Source organism: Podarcis bocagei (genome assembly GCF_964188305.1).
Source record: "Podarcis bocagei genome assembly, chromosome: 8".
Classification (NCBI taxonomy): domain Eukaryota; kingdom Metazoa; phylum Chordata; class Lepidosauria; order Squamata; family Lacertidae; genus Podarcis; species Podarcis bocagei.
Window position 1 is genome coordinate 47433392 of NC_138133.1, and position 18599 is coordinate 47451990.

At 41.7% G+C, this 18599-nt stretch overlaps 1 protein-coding gene across 8 annotated transcripts in view; it reads right to left on the reverse strand.

The window, feature by feature from the left end:
- Window positions 1–18599, reverse strand: part of ZNF521 (zinc finger protein 521) — a 300478-nt gene that overhangs the window by 154580 nt on the left and 127299 nt on the right. For all 8 annotated transcript variants that reach the window (XM_081206776.1, XM_081206774.1, XM_081206773.1 and 5 more), the window contains one exon: window positions 14589–17944. In XM_081206776.1, coding sequence (XP_081062902.1) covers window positions 14589–17944 — 3356 coding nt within the window. The remainder of the gene's footprint in view (window positions 1–14588; window positions 17945–18599) is intronic.

Here is an 18599-nt window from a genome sequence, read left to right on the forward strand (position 1 = left end):
GTTAATGCGTGTCTTGTTCTGCTTCTTATCTAGGATTTCCATACCTCCTGGGGGAATTAGGATCAATCTCAATATGGCCAATTTCTTTTCGCTTGGGAAGCCCCCAAACCATTTTCTAACAGCACAGCTCCTACGCTGCAGTAACATGCACAAAATGTGTCAAATATCCACAACCCTGCTCTTAGATTGCTCTGACTGATGGAGCCTTGAAGGACATTATATTAGTACAATGCATGTCCAGCCGACCAGCAAATGTCAGGACCCCCGGTGGCTGTTGCCAGCCTTACATGGCTGCTAGTCAAACAGCTAACAGGGGACATGTAACTTCTTTTTATGTATGCGTTCTTACTGTAGTGCGTTTCATTTGAATATTAGTTCATCATCTTTCCCAAAGAGGGGGTGTATGCTTGTTTGGGGCACAGGTTGAGTGGAAGAAACCATCTTTGTAATCTGTAAATGCTGAAACCTTTATAAATGTGTGCAATTCAATGGCATATTCTTCATAGAAAGTGAGCTCCATGACTGGGATTCTGGTCTCCTAAGTCCCAGACTAACACTCAAATCACTATGCCACACTGGTTTAAGCTATGTACCTGACAGCAAAATTCCTGTATTCTGAATCTACCCTATTTAGCTAAAACTGAAGAGACATAGCTTGTTGATCTTAAATCAGTGCAGTCCTGCCACTTTCATTCGCATAGTGCCAAACCATGATCTGGCATTGCTTCTGACCTTGTGTCCAGTTTTAAGAATTACTGGTAAATGTCAACAACCACAGAGCTTATGACAGTTACTGCAACACATTCCTGTTCAAGTCAAAGATTATAAAACTAGAACCTTAATACCTGAAATATGCAATATCTGAGTAATTTATAGTATTCCCATAAAAATCCCAAAGGGAAATCTCAGAAAATTACATTTACCAGTAAATCTCAAAGCTAACTCAGTGCCTTCAATAAATGTCTAAATGTCATCTTCATTTCCATCGTAAATGTCTAAATCTCATCCTCATTTCTATCATTTACCAGTGAAGGACATTTATAAGCCCTGGGACACAAACATCTGACATTTCTGGCTGGGCCTCCTAAAATCTTGAGAATTGCAAGTAAATATCAAGATCCACCAACTTTCATTTGCCATAGCATATATACCCTATTAACTTCATATTTCTAAATCTTTCAACTGCATACCTGCTTATTTACAACAACTGTAATTTATTTTAATAGTTCATATCATTTGCTTCAAGTGGCAAATACTTAGGTAGAAATATCTTTAGATGGACTGGTGCCTTAGAATAAACCCAGCTTTAATTTAATTTAATTTGGCGATGGATGGGGACCATTTATTTACTCTTTAAGGTGGCACTTGTAGGGATGTAGTCCATTACTTGATGCCGGTGCAGATTATAATTCAAGAGATTCATCACCAGTACCAATTCGCTTCAGTTCTCACTTCGCTATTTTTAACCATTCCTGGTCCAGTTCTTAGGTTTTCAAAAATAACAATATTGTTTACGTTCTTTATGATGATCTCAGGGATGGTTGAAAACTCAGTGAGCCCACTGAAGGATGCATCTTGCCTCCAGGTTACTGTCTGTTCAAGTGAAGATGAGAAGGCAATGAAGCCCATGTCCCCTTACTGTTGTTTGTGGTTTTTCCTTGTCAACCAGCTACCACATTAACAACTTAAATTGTCAAGCAAATCAGTAACCCATTTCATTTATTGTTCATTTGGATTTTAGGGCACCGTGTGCTTATGATTCATCCACCTACCCATGCACCCTAAAAAAACCCAGTTCACATCACTCAAGGCATGGCTTGCAGGGTGTGCATATGATTTTCACCACAACCCACCACACACTTTGACCGGGGTGGCGGTGGGGAATGCAGTTTTTATTTTTGCATGGACAAAAGCTAATAAGTATTAACTGTTGATAGAAAGATTATTATAGTGTTATAATAAAAAATGTAACATTATTATTAAAACTATATGCATCAGGCTCACATTTCAACACTCACAAAATACAGATGAATTCCATTTTTTGCTGCATTAATAAATATAACATTTTCACATTAAGACGTAAGACAATGGCTGTGCTTTCATTGCGAGTTTGACAAAACCACATGGAACGAAAAAATGAGAAATGGGTTAACGATAAAACAATGAATGTTAATGGTTGTTAATGGCTAAAATAGTCACTTGAACAGTGAATCAATTACAGAAGTAAATGTGAATGCACATTTCAGCAGTACCCTTTTAGCAGGACAGGTAAGATCAGATATTGCTGCTGATGGTAGCTGAATCTTAGCAGAACAAATGTTGTCATATAATTTTTTTGTTAATTGTAAGCAGGAAATCAGCAGAAAGTCACTACAAGCAAGCCTACTTCACAAGAGTGGAAAAGTGGACTATGGATCAGTTTGATGCTTGGTCTGCTTGTAGCAAATTTCACCATCATTCCTACATAAGACATGTCAAGATGAGGAAAAATGTATTTCAGGTACCTGGGACTCCAAAACAGAACATGCCAGGTAGGAAAATTGCATCTACAATAGACTTTTAAATAACAACCATCAAGGTTGATAGATTTATTGTGCCAAGTTCCTTAAAAGATGTTTTTGATACTGACACGTAGGCCAGCACACATTGTGTATATAACAATCACTCTTCCTTTTTTAACATTATTTCCCTTTAGAACTAGTTAGAAAATATTTCTTGCTCCCAGGTGCCTAACATTATATATGGCTTATTAGCATACCCCAGCATTACTCCTGATATGTGACTTTATTGAAAAACAAAGAAACGTAAACTTAATGGCTGGTCTTTTCTCTCGTTAGAACAGTAAAACATAGTGCATGTCAAGAATTGTCAACAGAAATTATGACGGATGAATACAATGACACAACGTACAAAGCTCTCCCCCCCCCCAACTTTATTTGAAGCTTAATGATAGCAAGGAAAATCACTTGACAAAAACAACAACACAGCTCTTACTAGCCTCTTCAGAATGATCTGACATACTTGAAGATCAACACAGACATCTTTTATCATAAAACAAGAGACTGTTTTTGTCTCTGCTGCTAGATCAAACACTAGTTCTTTTTAGATTCCAAAGAGCTTCTAAAATGTTACTATCAACTTTTATTAAGTCAGCAATATACTTAACTAGACTTGTGTCAACGAACTTAAGATTTTTAAATGATCAAAAATGCTGTCATATTCAAACCTTGCAGAAGCAAACACAGCATTCTTATTTCCATCATTTTGTCTCTTTTAACAAAGCAGCAAAGGATTGACTTCTTCTGAAATCAGCAGTACACTTCTCATTTGAATGCCTGTTGGATCAGTTTCTAAAAGAAGTGGGTGCTAGCTACTGCTATGGTAGTTTTCTTTTCATTTTGTTGCTAGTCTGTCCATGCAGTGGTGCTATCTAACTCATGCTGAAGAAAGGAAAGAGGTCAAATATAATGGTAATATATATTAATATTTTTATCAAGTGTAAATTTTAGTGTTTATTTACTTCCAAGATTCGTAAACCACTTTTCACCAAACATGATCACAAAGCAGTGTACAGGGAGTGTTCTTGCTTAGTGACGGCTTTGGAAAATGCATATTATTTGGGCTGTGTAGGTTGGCAGGTATCTCATGGATGAAGGAAATCAGGCAGGTACATTAAGAAAAATGTGTTGGTTTAAAGGGCAACATGGAAAAATACGGGTAGAGGAAAAACCAGGAAGCTCTTCAGCAACCCGAATCTGTGTGGTCACATGGAGAGAGGCCCTGATCAGGAATACTATATAGCTAGAATGAAAACTACAATATAGGGTGAAGCAATGCCATCAAGATCCCAGGCAGTATCTTTCGAAAGCAATAAAGTTAGCTTTGGTGTGGAAGCCAGAAGACCACTCTGCAAAGCTGCTTGCCTGCCAATAGTCAGGGGCTGTTAAGCTGGCGTTTCATCAGCAGAAGCTAGTGGTCATGAGATATATTTTTTCCTGAATGAGCAATTTATCTGTAGGAGATGGGGCTTGGCAGCAGGTCTCTGTAGGGACATTTGTGTGAGGGGGAAGGAAAGGTGTGTGCAGAGTGAACTGAGAGAGAATCAAACAGAGAGCAGTGAGTTGGCTGAAAGTGAATCGCCCCTGGGTTGCAAGCACTCTCTCTGAGAATCAGATGTGGGGTTAGTGGAATTCTTGCCTGCTGAGGGAGTGTCAGTTTGCTTCTAATATGCTCTGCTTGTATATTTGTAAATGAACAGATATTGCAAAGACATCATAAGTCTCCAGTGCTCTCATTCAAACGAAATTAAACCCTGTAGCACTGCCCCTGGAAATTCTCACTATTTGAGGAAGTGCGAAGTGTGTAACAGTGTGATATCTTTGTTTAGGCTTATAAACAAGTATTACTAATTAATGATGCACATCTCAATCCTTCATTCAAAATTTGCCAAAGTATGCAGTTTGCCTTTACTCTGTATGTTAGAGATAAAAAAAAACCCAATCCAAACACTGTGACTACAACTCTCCTTCCAAAATTAATTGTAGACTTATAAACTATTATGGAGCTCGAGTAAGAGACTGGCATAGATCCGTAACAGCCCATGGGATTTCCTCGCTAAATACGGCGGTATGTGGCTCAAGCCTAAAAATTCATATAGAAACTGCATAAAGGTTTTCTCCCCCTTAAATACAACTGTGATGCTAACTCCTTGTACCACTGGGGATGGTAGCCAATGCTGAATTATAGCAGTTCATAAAACAGCTCATAATATTCCTGACCTGAAAAGTTAGGTGATGTTAGAAGGCCAATTCAGTGCTGTGGTCTAATAGAAGAACTCCCAGTTCTGCGGCTTTTCCTCAGGTTTGGTGAACTTGCCGCTGAGGGAGGAAACCAGTTCCTTCCTCTGTGCCACCAGACCACCAGCATACAGTTTGTTTGCCCGTTCTTCACCAGAGCACTGCCACCACTCTCCAGCTAGAACATGCTCCCTATACAAGCCCATCCTTGGGCCTGACCTCCTGATAAAATTTTTTGAAAGTGTTCCTTCAGACTGTTGCAATTTTGCAATAGGGATTCAATTGCATAGCGGCAAATTCAGATGGCACAATGAAACCTTGTGCAAAGAAATCAGGATGAACGTTCAATAAACAGGTGGAAGCTACCCTTATTAGGAATTAAACAGTCTTTTTGAAAACTTCAGTAAAATCATGTGTGCACAATTGAGCTAAAGTTAGGTACTTTTGAATCTCATCAATTTCAATGTTAGAGAGCTAATAACATGATTAACCCTCTCATTTAATTAGGAAGTATTTAAAGTCCTTAACTTTATGCCGAATTGTGCCCTCTGCATTTAAAATCTGTCCAGGTCCACGCTTAGGTTTGACAGTACTTGTGATGGGACGATGAGCTGCTTGTGCGTAAAATCCAAGTCCCTCAAGTTTTATCAAGTTTGCAAACCTCTGTCTGTAACGGAGCCCCTTAAACATGGCTCCCTCAGTCGCTGGCAGATTCCGACAGTGGTTGCTTTCGGAATCACTTCCAACATAAAAGCTCCTTAACGGAAACACGTCTTCTGGACTCTCTGCGTGACAGTTTCCGGCGAGGAGTGGGTGTCCCTACGGGAGGTCCTGACACCTCCCCACTGCCCTCGCTGGAAGTGTCTCGGAGCCACCCCTCCTGCTCACTTTCCCTCAGCTCAGCTCCTCTCCCCCTACTGGTTCCCTCTTCAGCTGCTGAGTCTCTCCCAACCTGTGTGAGCCCTTCCACCTCCCTTCCTTCCGATGGCAGTTCCCTGACAGTACTGATATGGCACTAAAAGTTCAAATCATGCTGAAATAAAGGAAATAGTCGAGAATATAGAAACATACCCTCCAACATTCCACATGAATGTTCAAAAGAGAGTATCAAAATAGATGCCTGAACATCTATCGTTTTTGTTCAAAACTAATTTTATCTGTATTTCTTTATCACCCGTTGATTCTTCTACTCATTCTTAATTCTTTCCTTTTTTCTTCCCTCCGAGTGCGGTCTTGGGAGAGAAAATATTAATCCTTTCCGGTTAAATTCTGCAAATCTTGTGTGTCTTCAAAATAAATGTTTTTATAAGGAGTTTAATGCTGTTAAGTACTTATATTGCATATTAATCTTTTCTTTTGTATTGTCTCCACAGCTTTTTTCAAATCCAGGGAAACTGTGTGTGTTGCACCCTCTTTCAATGCTTTCAAATAAACTTTGTAAAAATATTCAATCAACATTTCTAGGCATGATCTCACTTTAGAGGAACTGTGCCCTTTATCTTTCATTAGATCTTAACTTTCTAGGTGTTCCTCTATTAAATTCTGATTAGCCTCTCTAGGAGCTTCTCCTACTGTTTAAACCAAGCTTTTAAAACATGTAATTTTCTGGCTAATCCTCACGCTCACCTAAATGCCTACCTTAACATTAGCTATCCCTTAACCTGACAATAACTCTTCAGTTTCCAAAGCAACAAACATACCTATTTAAGAGCTTCCTTCTGTCTAATATACTAATCCTAGATATGCACAGTGATAGTGCATCCAGTTTAAACTGTTTTGCTTTGCTTTGGGAGAAGCCCAGAGAACTGTTATGAGAGGTCACATAAATGCAGTTAATAAATTAACCCCGCTTACATAAGAGTAAGCACCATTGAATTCAAAAAGGCTTCTTTCAGAGCAGACACCAAGCCCAAGAAAACTGGCTTGTTCATGTTGCCACCTTCCCTTGACAAGCTATTTTTTGTTGAACCAATTAAAACAAATGAGACTTGTTTCTTTTCATGGAATTTATGGCTCTCCTCTTCCAAATTTTATCCTCACAACCCTGAGACATAGACTGACAGTGAATAGCCCAAGGTGGTCTAGGGAGTTTCATAGATGAATGGTGATTTTAACCCTGGTCTCCTACAATCTGGTCTATTTAATATCCCTCCACATTCTGGCAAAAAGCCATAGAAGTAAAGAAGGTGGTGATGGGCTGTAATCATTTTCCACTGGGCTGAAAGTTTAGTGGTGGGACCTTGTTAATAGTTCTGTGTGGCACCTTCCACCAACCAATTCAAACTCCAGTCTTATCTAGGGGACATCCTCATGGAATCTGGTGGGGATTATTTCTGACAAATATATAGTTATTGTGACACAGACCCAAACTAGAAATCAAGAGCGCAGGGAACCCTCCTAAACCAAAGTTAGACACTTTTCAGTTGAGGTAGGCACTAAGCACTCACACAACTGCAATGCTTTTGTGTCCACATCTTTGCAAGGGAGGAGGATGGGAAGAAAATGAGAACAGCTTCGGCCAACCTACAGGACCTCCTTGGTCACAGGCCGCCCTCACCAGGCCTAGGCCCTACCAGCTGCTGCTGTTTTGAGTCCAACAAGATCTGGAAAGCACTACATTGGCTACTTCTGATTTAGAAAGAACTGTCCTGGCTATCCCTGTATTAGTAGGAAGAACTATCTTGCTGTCTGGATCGCAAGAAGAAGCTATTTTTTAGGGTCCAAGGCTAGAAGAGAGAGCTGTCCATAGGCATGAATAGAGAAAGGGATTGGGACTGGGCACAAGGGTGACTGTTACTGCCAATCAATTCTATCAAACTTCAGCTCCATTGGCCACCATTTTGTGACTGGTGGGTATCAGTAATTTTCAGTCACCCCAAGTGGCTGCATGGGAACAGAAAGACTGAGAAGCTCTGCATTAAGGCATGGTCCCTCCTCAGCACTACTTTTCTGGCACAAGGCCCAGAGATCAGGCGGCAAGTTGGGGGGGGGGTACTTTACTTAGCATTATTATGGTTTTCACGCAATACATCTTTGCATGGGTTCCACTTTGTAATGGCAATGCTTCTTTAAAAACATGGGTCTATTGTTTTAAGAAACTTTGTCCCAAATTTCTACTGCAACTGCTGAGTGCAAACTTTCTTTCAGGAAATTCCCTGGTATGCCTTCTTCATTAAGCTTTTCTCCCTTATTTCCAGTTCTCAAAAATGTCTTATATCTCTGGTAAAATAAATTGTCCACTTGGGAACAAAATTTTAATTTGATTTTGAGTGAGATAAAACACTCTCCACAACTATGAAGCCCTCTTTCCTACTCTGCATTTCTTTACAAGGCTTTTATGGTGAAATCAGAGGCACTAGGCACACATTATTCATGCATACAATATATGCATGAGTAAGGGAGAACTGGCCATGCCCCAGCATAGTTTGCACCACTGGCCTCACTCCCTTGATGCCCCAATCTTGTGCTGCACCTATGTGTGCTCAGCTAAATACAAGTAAGTGCACTTTTGCAGCCTCCATTGCTCAGTGGTAGAGCATCTGTTTTGTATGCAAAAGATCCCAGATTTAGTCCCAGCTAGGACTAGAAATGTCTCCCAGTTATCAAGACTCCCGTTATCAGTCAGTGTAGACAACACTGAGCTAGATGGGTCCAACAAGCTCCCCTCCCTCCATGTCTCCCAGGACCAGAAGTGGCATGAAGAAGCAGTAGCAGAGACAGGCACGTTGGCATAGTCTCAGATTGCTTGGGTAGCTGTGGGAAAGTGGGTGTCTTCAGCCTCCACAACTGCCTTATAGGGGCAAGATCTACTCAGAAGACTTGCTGTGCTCATTAGGCATGGCTCCCCTGAGCAGGCTATGTTTCTCCAAACAAAGAGTTAACTTCACATACTCTATCTGATTTTTTGCTGGCTCGCTGCCTGACACACAGAAAGAGAGAGATACAAAGTAAAAAGGGCACAACACACACGAAAGAAAAGCGAAAAGGCCCTTTCTACTACCTAAACATGTCCACATGTCAACAGTCAATGCGTCCTAGGTATGCTCATACCTCATGATATAATGCCTGAGTGATGGGACACAAGAGCAGAATACACAAGGGAGGACGGGATACTTTCTTTCTTTTTTTTAAAAATCATATTTATTAAAATTTCCAATAATAACAGAATAGAAAAAATAGAAAAGATAAAGAAGAGAAAGAAACAGAAAGGGCTCATGTCTTGTGCCCTTGAAACCGACTCCTAGACAACTCTGTCTGGCTCCTAAGTTTTGCAAAAAAAAATTAATTTTTTTTGGCCCTCCTGGCTATAACAAATGTAGAATGCTGATGTTCACTGTGATATTTTGTACCTGTGATATTCATTCACTATCCCCCCCAACAGCTGTTATGCTAATAATAAAAAAGTCCAACAAGCAATGCTATAAGACAATGAGATAGCATTCAAGCGACCAACCACTTTTTCTACCCACAATCAGCAACAGCTGTGTCCAATAAAAGTAACAGTTTGCAAGTGCTCACTGGAGAATACTCCTTCAACACTTATGCCTATCGCAAATTTTGTAAACGCTCTCAGGATTCTGAGGCAACATGTAGGGCTCTTTAAAATTTTATAAATCTGCATCACCTTAAAAAACCCTACTGACATCAAGTGTCTCCATTTCACCTCTGAAAACAATGTGATTTATTTTGATAAATAAGCCTGGCTTTTGTCCCCACTGCCACCTTTAAGGATCCCCCTCTATTTCACTCTCAGCATCTGAATGGAAAAACGAAACACTTAGCTCTGGAAGCAGTGATAAATATCATTCTTTAAATAAGAAGAGCAACAAGGAAGGCAGGTAAGAACTTTTGCCCCCATAGGATTACAACTGGCTTTTTGTGCTGTTCAAACAAAGAGCAGAGTTATAGGCAGCAGTGGCCCACACTGTGATGCTCCCTGCTGCTTGGCCCCTCCTCCTCTTGCTAAACAGCAGCAAAATATAGCGCTGGGAAGCCGGAAAAGCAATGCATCCCCACTGGTGCCTACTGGTCACAGGACCAGAACTAAGGGATAAGGGGAAACTGCTGCATTTCTTGATTTAATTTTTTAAAAGTTAATTTAATTATTTGCAAGCCACGTTTTAGCATGAACACATGAAGGCCATTTTGGTCCTCCTCCAGTCCTGCTGCTGTGAGCTAAGCCATGGTTTGTGGCTCAGTATGTTGTCTGCATGCAGGCTAGTAGCTATCTTGCTTCAAACAACGAGTTGTAATCAAGGTTTGTTCTCAGTTTGTAGCTCATAGTTTGTCTGGAGGGAAGAAACCATGAGACTGGGTTCAGATGACATGCTAAGTCAAACCATGGCTTAGGTTACAGCAGCAGAGCAGGACCAGAACAGCAAACTGGCCTTGATCTCCTCTCCGGGAACCCAGAGGCTCACAAACTTGTGCTATGCCAGAGTTTGATTTAGCACTGCACACAAACAGAGCTTAAAAAATCTAAGCGTGACAGTGGCCTGGGTCAGGTGACATGCTAAGCCCAACCTTAGTTTAGTGAGGCTGTGCAAGTGTTCAAGCTCCCAGAGAGGATCTTGCAGCAGCTTTCCTCCCCACTGGTACTTTCCGATGCTGTGCTAAGCCAAGCCAAGGTTTGGATATGTGTATCATCCTAACCAGGACTAGCGGTTAAGCACTCCTCTCATTGATAGCAAGCTGTAGCCAAGAGCCATGGGAGCCAATAAAGGAGACATAGCTCCCCCAATAAAATATTTGAGGGCCCCGCCCCAAGTTAATGGGCATTGCCATTCAAATGGGGTGTGTGTTGTTGTGTCATATGATTATGTGGGGCACCGCTTACTAGCCCCCCCCCCCATTTTATTCAAGTTGGTACCCCTGCAAGAGCAAATCTCTGCATGATCTTGCGGAACTAAGGTTTGGCTTAGTGTATCACACAAACCAGCTCAGTGTTTTAAATGTAAGGTATATTTAGACCAGAAGCAGGTTTTTTTAATCATTCAAAAGTTGTATAAAGTACGTGCTAATTGAATCCCATGCTGTCCCTTTTTAGAACTGTATCACTTCCGTTTCAGCTAGCAATCATCACTGGTCCTCAGCTTCTTTTATGCATAATGAGTAAAGTGAAGACAGAGGTGCTTTTTATTATGTCTGTTTGTATAAGACTTTGTTAACAATCCCACAGTAAGGGTTATCCAGTTACCGAGGCTGGATCTAGACACATCAACAAAGCGTTTCAGTTAAACTTTGTATGGGAAACCGGGTTGGCAAAAATGGAACTCCACAGCACCATCTGGTATCAGTGTTAGAATTCATAAACAACACATATAAAACACTTTTTCTTTAACAATGTAGCTGAGTCCCAAGTTGCCCTCAACAGATACCTTGACAGACTCCTTTTAGAAACAATGCCCCAACTGTTGGAGGTAGTGGTTCCAATATTTCAACTAATTTATTCCAAAAGCATTTAGGAGCTATCTTCGCTCCTCCACCTGTGCCCTTTCCTTCCCTGGTTGTTTTCCTTTATGGTGGCCCTTTAGAATCCTTGGAAGATACCTCTTGTGTCCCTAAACGCTCTAGACCAGGGGTCTGCAACCTTTAAGATAAAAAGAGCCACTTGGACCCGTTTCTGAAGGGGGAAAAAACTGGGAGCCGCAAAACTCGTCATTATAAAAATAACTTTTTTGTCACTTTTTATTATTTCTTTGTTTGACCCCTCAGAATTACTCCTCCTCATAGAAATAAACGTTAAATTAACAAGTTACCTTTTTTGTGTGTGTGTGTTCTTCACTCCCCTTCAAAACAGTGACCAGCATACATGCCCCCTTTCAATGCAGTGACCAGTGTACATGCCCCTTACAATGTAGCGGGCGGGCGGGTGGGCGGGAAGGTGACGTCGGGACGGTGCGTGACTAACGCACGCACCGCCCCCATGCGACGTCACAGCCAGTACAGCGCCCGCCACAGTGGGGAGTGTTGGGGCGCCCAATGCGCCTCCTCCCCTCGCTAGTATCCGTCCCGGAGCTGCGGCAAAGGTGTAAAAGAGCCACATGCGGGTCCGGAGCCGCGGGTTGCAGACCCCTGCTCTAGACTATCCATACAAGCCTACTTCAGTGTGTCCCTTGAAGTCCTGTATTTTGAATCTCACCATTTCCCCCTTCGCTTTTTTTGAGACCTTGCTCCACTTATGTGTGTTTCAAATTGTGATGACCCGAAGGTGGACACGATATTCCAGCTGAGCCCTAATCAGGGCCAAGTAGAGCAATACCATGAAATCCCATGATCTGAATAAAGTGTTTCTGTTCATGCAGTCCCAAGTGTGATTATTAGGCCCTTTGCCTAACACTTACATATGCAAAAGATTAGCTAAGTAAAAGCTGGAACAAACTGAAAATATCCTTCCACTCTCCAAGAAAAAAATGTGAAATCATCGTCACTAAGTATCTTCCCTCTTCCCTGTAATCTATAGGCTCTTAAAACTGCCAACTGCCATTTCTGGTCAGCTTCTGGTTCAAGGTTCTCAAAATTCACTAATTCTTTATACACTTTCTTGTGCTTTTAGTGGGTCTGGGGAAAGCAAAGACTTTTCTAATATAGAATATATTGTCTATTGGAGGCCAATTGGAGAAAGGATATTAAAGCTAACACAGCACAAATCAGCATATCATATATTATTGTTTCTATGCTTATCAATTTTTGTGATGGAACCAGAAGGAACATTAGTTTTCTATTGCCTTCATTTGGACAGAGAGACTACTGATATTCAATAAACTTGTTATGGGATTGCTACAGTATTTGCTTATCCCAGCAGGTGTTAACGCAAATATGGATGAGTGGCAGCAGCAGCAGAAATCTCAAGCATATGGGCATATCCCCATGCCCAACATATCAGCGATATGAGGAAAGAGGTTACATGTTTCACGCATTTAGCCACTTCCAATCCAACAACCATTCAAAAGCAATCCGTTTCATGTTTAATTTGCAGGTTCCTCTGAAGTGCTGGAAATCTAATGCCCACGCCTAAGGCCATGGAGGAAAGATAATGCTTTTTATTTGTCTGACATTTCCTACGATGGTTGCCAATATTTTACTGGCCCTATTGCTGTGCCTTTAACAACAACTTGATGTTCAGGCAGTGGAAGGTAAATAATATTATTTATATATTTCAGAGCTTTTATGCCCTGCCAAATAATACACTTATCTAAGAAACTTAAGCTGTTTTCTAAAGATCAGGGTGCTGTGAAGTGTACAAGGGCAGGACAGCTCTTTTTTCTGATCCGTTGGCATCCTACAAGTGCTATGGCATGGGCTGTTCACAATGCTGCCAGCATAGGTCCCTTTCTCTCTGGCAGTCAAGGAGGACGGAGAGTATAAAAGGGAATAGTTTCCCCACTTTTCTAATGAGCATCTATGCAGACTTGCAGTAGAAAAATTAAAAGAATGTAATCCAGTGTAATATCTAATCCAGTGGCCAGTCAGATGCATATGAGATGCAGGTAAAGGTAAGCCGTCGAAAGGTCCTTTTTACCTTACCTTACATATGAGATGCTCACAAGCATGACACAAGCACAGTCCCATTCTCCTAGTAATTCAGAGGCATCTCAATTCATGCTCAGGTCTTTGATAACACCTAATTAATCTGTATCAAGGATCAACAGATTATAAGGGGCTCTGGAAATAAGGTTTGGACGAACAGAAATAAAGCTACCCTTTTCCTTAATGAAAATCAAATGACGTAGACTAAGCATAGACACTGGGTGGCTGCGACACATTTGGACTACCACAACTTCCTCCCTGGCTATACTTAGTTTCTCCATAGTCACAATCTATCAGGCTCTCAGATGAATAGGTATGCATGGGTGGAGTAGGAGGATAGGGGAACAAGACTTAAAAGTGCCTGGATACAGGCCATGGGCAATATGTTTCCTTCCCCTTGTGTAAACAAAATGGAAACTAAAGCAAGTCAAGGGATAAATAATGTACATTTAAGTGTGCTTGGGAATGCCCCCTTTGGCAATTCTAATTCGTGTTAGTGATTATGATAATAGAACAAGGCCATAGCATTTACTGCAAATTAATTAATCTGGAATAAGAGTGTGATCTTGTTAATGCCCCATGGGACACTCACATTTGTACAATTTTATGTTACAGATTATTCTGCAAGAAATGTTAATCATCTGATGCCTGGCTTGATATTCTGTCAAACATGCACACACAGAAATAAAAATTAAATTGCAATGAAAAGACTAATTTGCCCTTTAGCAAATGTAGGTGTTACACTGTGGCGTTTCTTTTTAATCAAAGTAGAGCAAGACAGGGGAAAATTAATGTCAACAACATAATTTACAAAAATAGCCCTCCTGCTCTGTTGCTCACAAATATTTTCAAAAACAGCGCTCTGCATGCCAACGCTTTGGCTTGATGTAGTTTACTTTTGTGTCATTAACACTCTGTGCCGTAAGCATAACTCAGAACTAGGGATTCCAACTCGAAATGAACCTCAGCTAAGATTCCAGCTCTCAGTTGTGCTGGCATGAAGATTATTCTCTTCAGTGATAAAGAAGACAATATCCTAGGGAGACTGGAATTAGTCCTACTCTGCATCATTCAAGCCAAAACACAAGGCTTATCAAGAAGCAAGTAATTGCTAGCTAGCTAATGGCTATGGGAGATACACCACACATTCCGGCTAAGCATATCCTGGCAAATAACTAGCAAAATAAAAAATAAAAAATGATATTATGCATTTTTTTAAAAAAAATCAAAGGCCTGTTTTTAAGCAAAGAGAGAGAGAATTACCTCTTCAGATTGAGACGGACTGATTCTGGGCATTGGTGATACCTGTGGTGTTTTCAGATGTGTACTATTGCTGTCCGGAATGAGCTCTCTATGGACTGACTGGATGTGGTTTTGAAGTTCACTTTCTGATTCAAATTTAACATTGCAACTTGAACAGCGAGTCTTCAACCCTCCTGCTTTGCTTTTGTTCTCTGTGGAACTCAAGTTCTCATTCTGGCCCATGCCTTGCCTATTACTGCTGGAAGGGATGTTGACACTTGGACTGCCACTTTTGCTGAGATTAACGCAGGCGGCACACAGACCATATGGCAGGCCATTGATGTCAAGTTTCACCAAGTCCTGTTTTGAACGGAATTCCTTCAGGCAAGAAGCACATTTGTACAGTTTCTGGAGATGCTGCACTCGCCCTGTGGCCTGCACTGCTGAAGTGCTGCTCGTCTTCTGCATGTGAAATGTCCCATGGATCTTCAGCTCCAAAGTGGAAGTCACTGTTTGCATACATACCACACAACGGAATCCCGTCAAGGAGTTTCGCAAATCAGGGTGCATCTGACAGTGCTCCAAAAATTCTTCCTCGCTCTGAAGAGGCATTTTGCAAATTCTGCAATTCCCTGTATCTAGGCTCTTACTATGTGTGACTTTATGTTCTGTAAGAGTCAGAAGAGACGGAAATCGCTCGCCGCATATTGGGCACATATAATGTTTCACTGGACCCAAATGTGTCTGCATGTGTTCACGGAGTCCGTTTTCTGAAAAGAACGTCCGAGAGCACACATTGCACTTGTAGTTCCCTTTAATCAGTTCTGCCTTTTTCTTAATTATGGCACTTTCCCCGGGTCGGATGTTGTGATCTCGCAGCTGGTGATTTTGCAGGAGAGACTCCATTGTATAGGCCGCCCCGCAAATATCACATCCGTACATTGGCTCAGATGTATCGACGTCTTCTTCACTGCCATCATGGCTATTGTGTGACTCCTGGCTATTTGTCAGCAAGGTCTGTAGCTCCACTTCTTCTTTCTGAACTGGCTCAGATGCTCCATTGGTTCCACAATTAGGGGTTTTTGTTTCAAAGACGCAGTGCTTTTCCCTCAAGTGTTTCTCCAGCAGTATGATGGCATGAAATGCTTTGCTGCAAAACTTGCAGTTGTACTTTTTGCTGTGTGTTGTGATGTGGCACTGCAGCTCCACCTCGGTACCAAAGGACTCGCCACAAAAGATACACTTGTGCACTTTCCCTTGGTTCTCGAGATGGTTGTGTTTGACATGGAGCTGCAAGTCCGTCTCGTTGCGGAAATCCCAGTTGCAGGAGGTGCACCTGTACACCTTCTTTTCGTTGCTGTGCTTCACGGCCAGGTGAAGCTGAATGGAGACCTTTGAATCAAACACCTCTTGGCACAAAGTGCAGCGGAAAAACACGAAGGTATGCATGTCAAGCAAGTGCTTCTGCAAGTCATCCACTGAAGTAAACTGTTTGTCACAACTTTCACAGATGTAATAAGTGGAGGTTATCATGAAGTGGATGGTCACGTGCTTCAGCAGGGACTCTTGGTTTGGAAACTCCTTGTTGCACTGAGGGCAAGTCAGCTTGGGTAGGACAGTGTCAAGGTGTGTTTTTAAGTGAGTCTGGAAACCATCCAAGGAAGTGTACTTAGCACCACACTGATTGCAAATGTATTCTCCAGTAGGGCGTGGAGGAGCACCACCAACTGCTTGCATCATCTTTAAAGAAGCCTGCTCTATAGTCACTGGAGACAAGGGGCTCATGGCTCTAGATTTCTTTCCATTATGAATGTAGTTTAGCGCTAACGGAATGTTCTTGTGATTTTCCTTTATATGTTTATTCAGTTTAAGAACACTATTAAATATTGGGGAATTTGTACAATAAGAACAAGAATATACTTCCACAACTGGGTCCTTAGGGGTTCCCAGCACAGGAGAACCAAAGCGGGAACTACTGAGATCACAATGGACTTGTCTAATATGCTCTTCCAAAGAAGAATCAGTAAGAAATCCCATGTAACAATGGGGACAAAAGAACGCATTACTGTCCTTAGCAGCTGGATTTGCAAATCCGTGATTACATCTAATGTGTTCCTGAAGAGTGTTGAGGTCATTGAAAACTTCCGAGCAGAAGTTGCACTGGTAGATCATAGCAGGCATGGTCGAAACAATCAGCGCAGGATCTGGGCCTTCATGTATTTGTTTAAGATGCTCGTTCAGATTGTAAAGCGAAGGTAATACTTCTAAACAATACTGGCAAATATGGGCCTGTTCGGGTTTATCTAAATGCATAGTTTTCAGGTGTATCTGGAGCACTGCAAGGCTCGAAAACAATTGCTTGCTGCAGTATATGCAGCTGTAGGTAACCTTGGCTTGCTTGCTTGAAGGCCCCGTGATATCTGTCACCTGTTGGGCTGCCCGTTTTCTTCCACGGCCTTTTGTTATGGGGGGAGCTGTTTCAACCATAGTTGAACTGTCCACTGAGAGGTTTGAATCTGGTGTAGTGCTAGACACTGAGGTGTAGCCAACAGTCACTAAAGAGGGGCTGTTGCTATGGTTGCATGATTCGGGCTGCTGGTGGCTATCCATGTGGCTATACAGCTCTTCGACACTATGGAAGTTCTCTGAGCAAATACTGCACATGTGTTTCTTTTCCGCTCCATTGTGAGCCTGCTCCATGTGGTTTACAAGGGAACTTTCCTCTACAAAGAGTTCGTGGCAGTAAACGCACTGAAGAGCAGCTCTGTCTTCATTCGGGGAACACTCTGGGTGGCATTCTGCTATGTGCTTCTGAAGGTCTTCGGGGAAATCAAAACCTTCTTCACATTGACTGCACTTCTGAGTGTCCTTCATTTTCCAGTCCTCCATCCGGGAGGCAGACTGAGAACCATCTTTGTTCCTCTCGTGGACTTGCATGTGACCGTGAAGCGAACTAGAGGAGAGGAACCCGCGCCGGCAAATGGCACACTTATATGGCTTGTTAGAGGTATGAGTCTTTAGGTGGATTTTAAGGTGATCGCTTCTCGAAAACGCTGCATCGCACTCGCTGCAGTGGTATTTCTTATCTCCCGTGTGGAGTTTGATGTGGCGATCTCTGCTCCGCTTGTGTTTGAAAAGGCGGCTGCAATACGTGCACTTGAAAGGGAGCTTGTCGCTGTGACTTTGCTCGTGGTGCTTCAAATAGCTGAGGCGGCTAAACGACTTGTCGCAAAACTGGCAGGGGTAGGGCAGTCCAGGAACACCTTCTTCTTCGCCAAAATCACAGCCGTCTCCATGGCTTGGGGAAGTCTGGTCTTTGCTTGAAGGTGAAGAAGCTGGCCATGAGCAGGAAGGGTCATCCTCAATGTCTACTCCATCTGGAAAAAGGGAGGTAAGAGAAGCAAACTGTTAAGGGCTTCCTCTTCAGACGGTACTTGTCATTAATATATACATTTGATCAGAAATGTATTGAAATGCACATGAAATTGTACAACATCTGCAGGCTGCCTTCTGCACCCGCACCCATATCTTCTATAATATACTAATTCAAATCGGATGGTAAACTAGGAAAAGCCATGAAATCGGTCTGTTCCCACATTATCCTTTTATTGCTTTTATCATTTGTAGTTGCTTGATGCGTATTATACATTGACATCTTTATTAAAATGCAGATTTTAATATACTTAATGTGTCTTTTGTATCCACCATAAAATGATTTGTATACTACGGGAACAACTGGAAGTGCCAACCAGGGAAAAAATATTAGAAAATTATTTCAAAATTAGGAGTCACCCGCATGCCTAATATTTAATAAAAACAGAATAATTCAAATTTCTCACTTTTGTATTAAACTTGGTCCTGAAAAGAACATAGTTTAATGGATTATTAGGAATTTGGTGCTCAGCTACAAGAGTTAAAGAAGAAAGCATAAAGCACAATGAAAAAAGTATCTTCAGAAACACGCTGTTGGGATCTGGTGATACCCTCTACTACTTTGCTGCAGTTTCCCACTTGAACTCAGATAATTTAGCA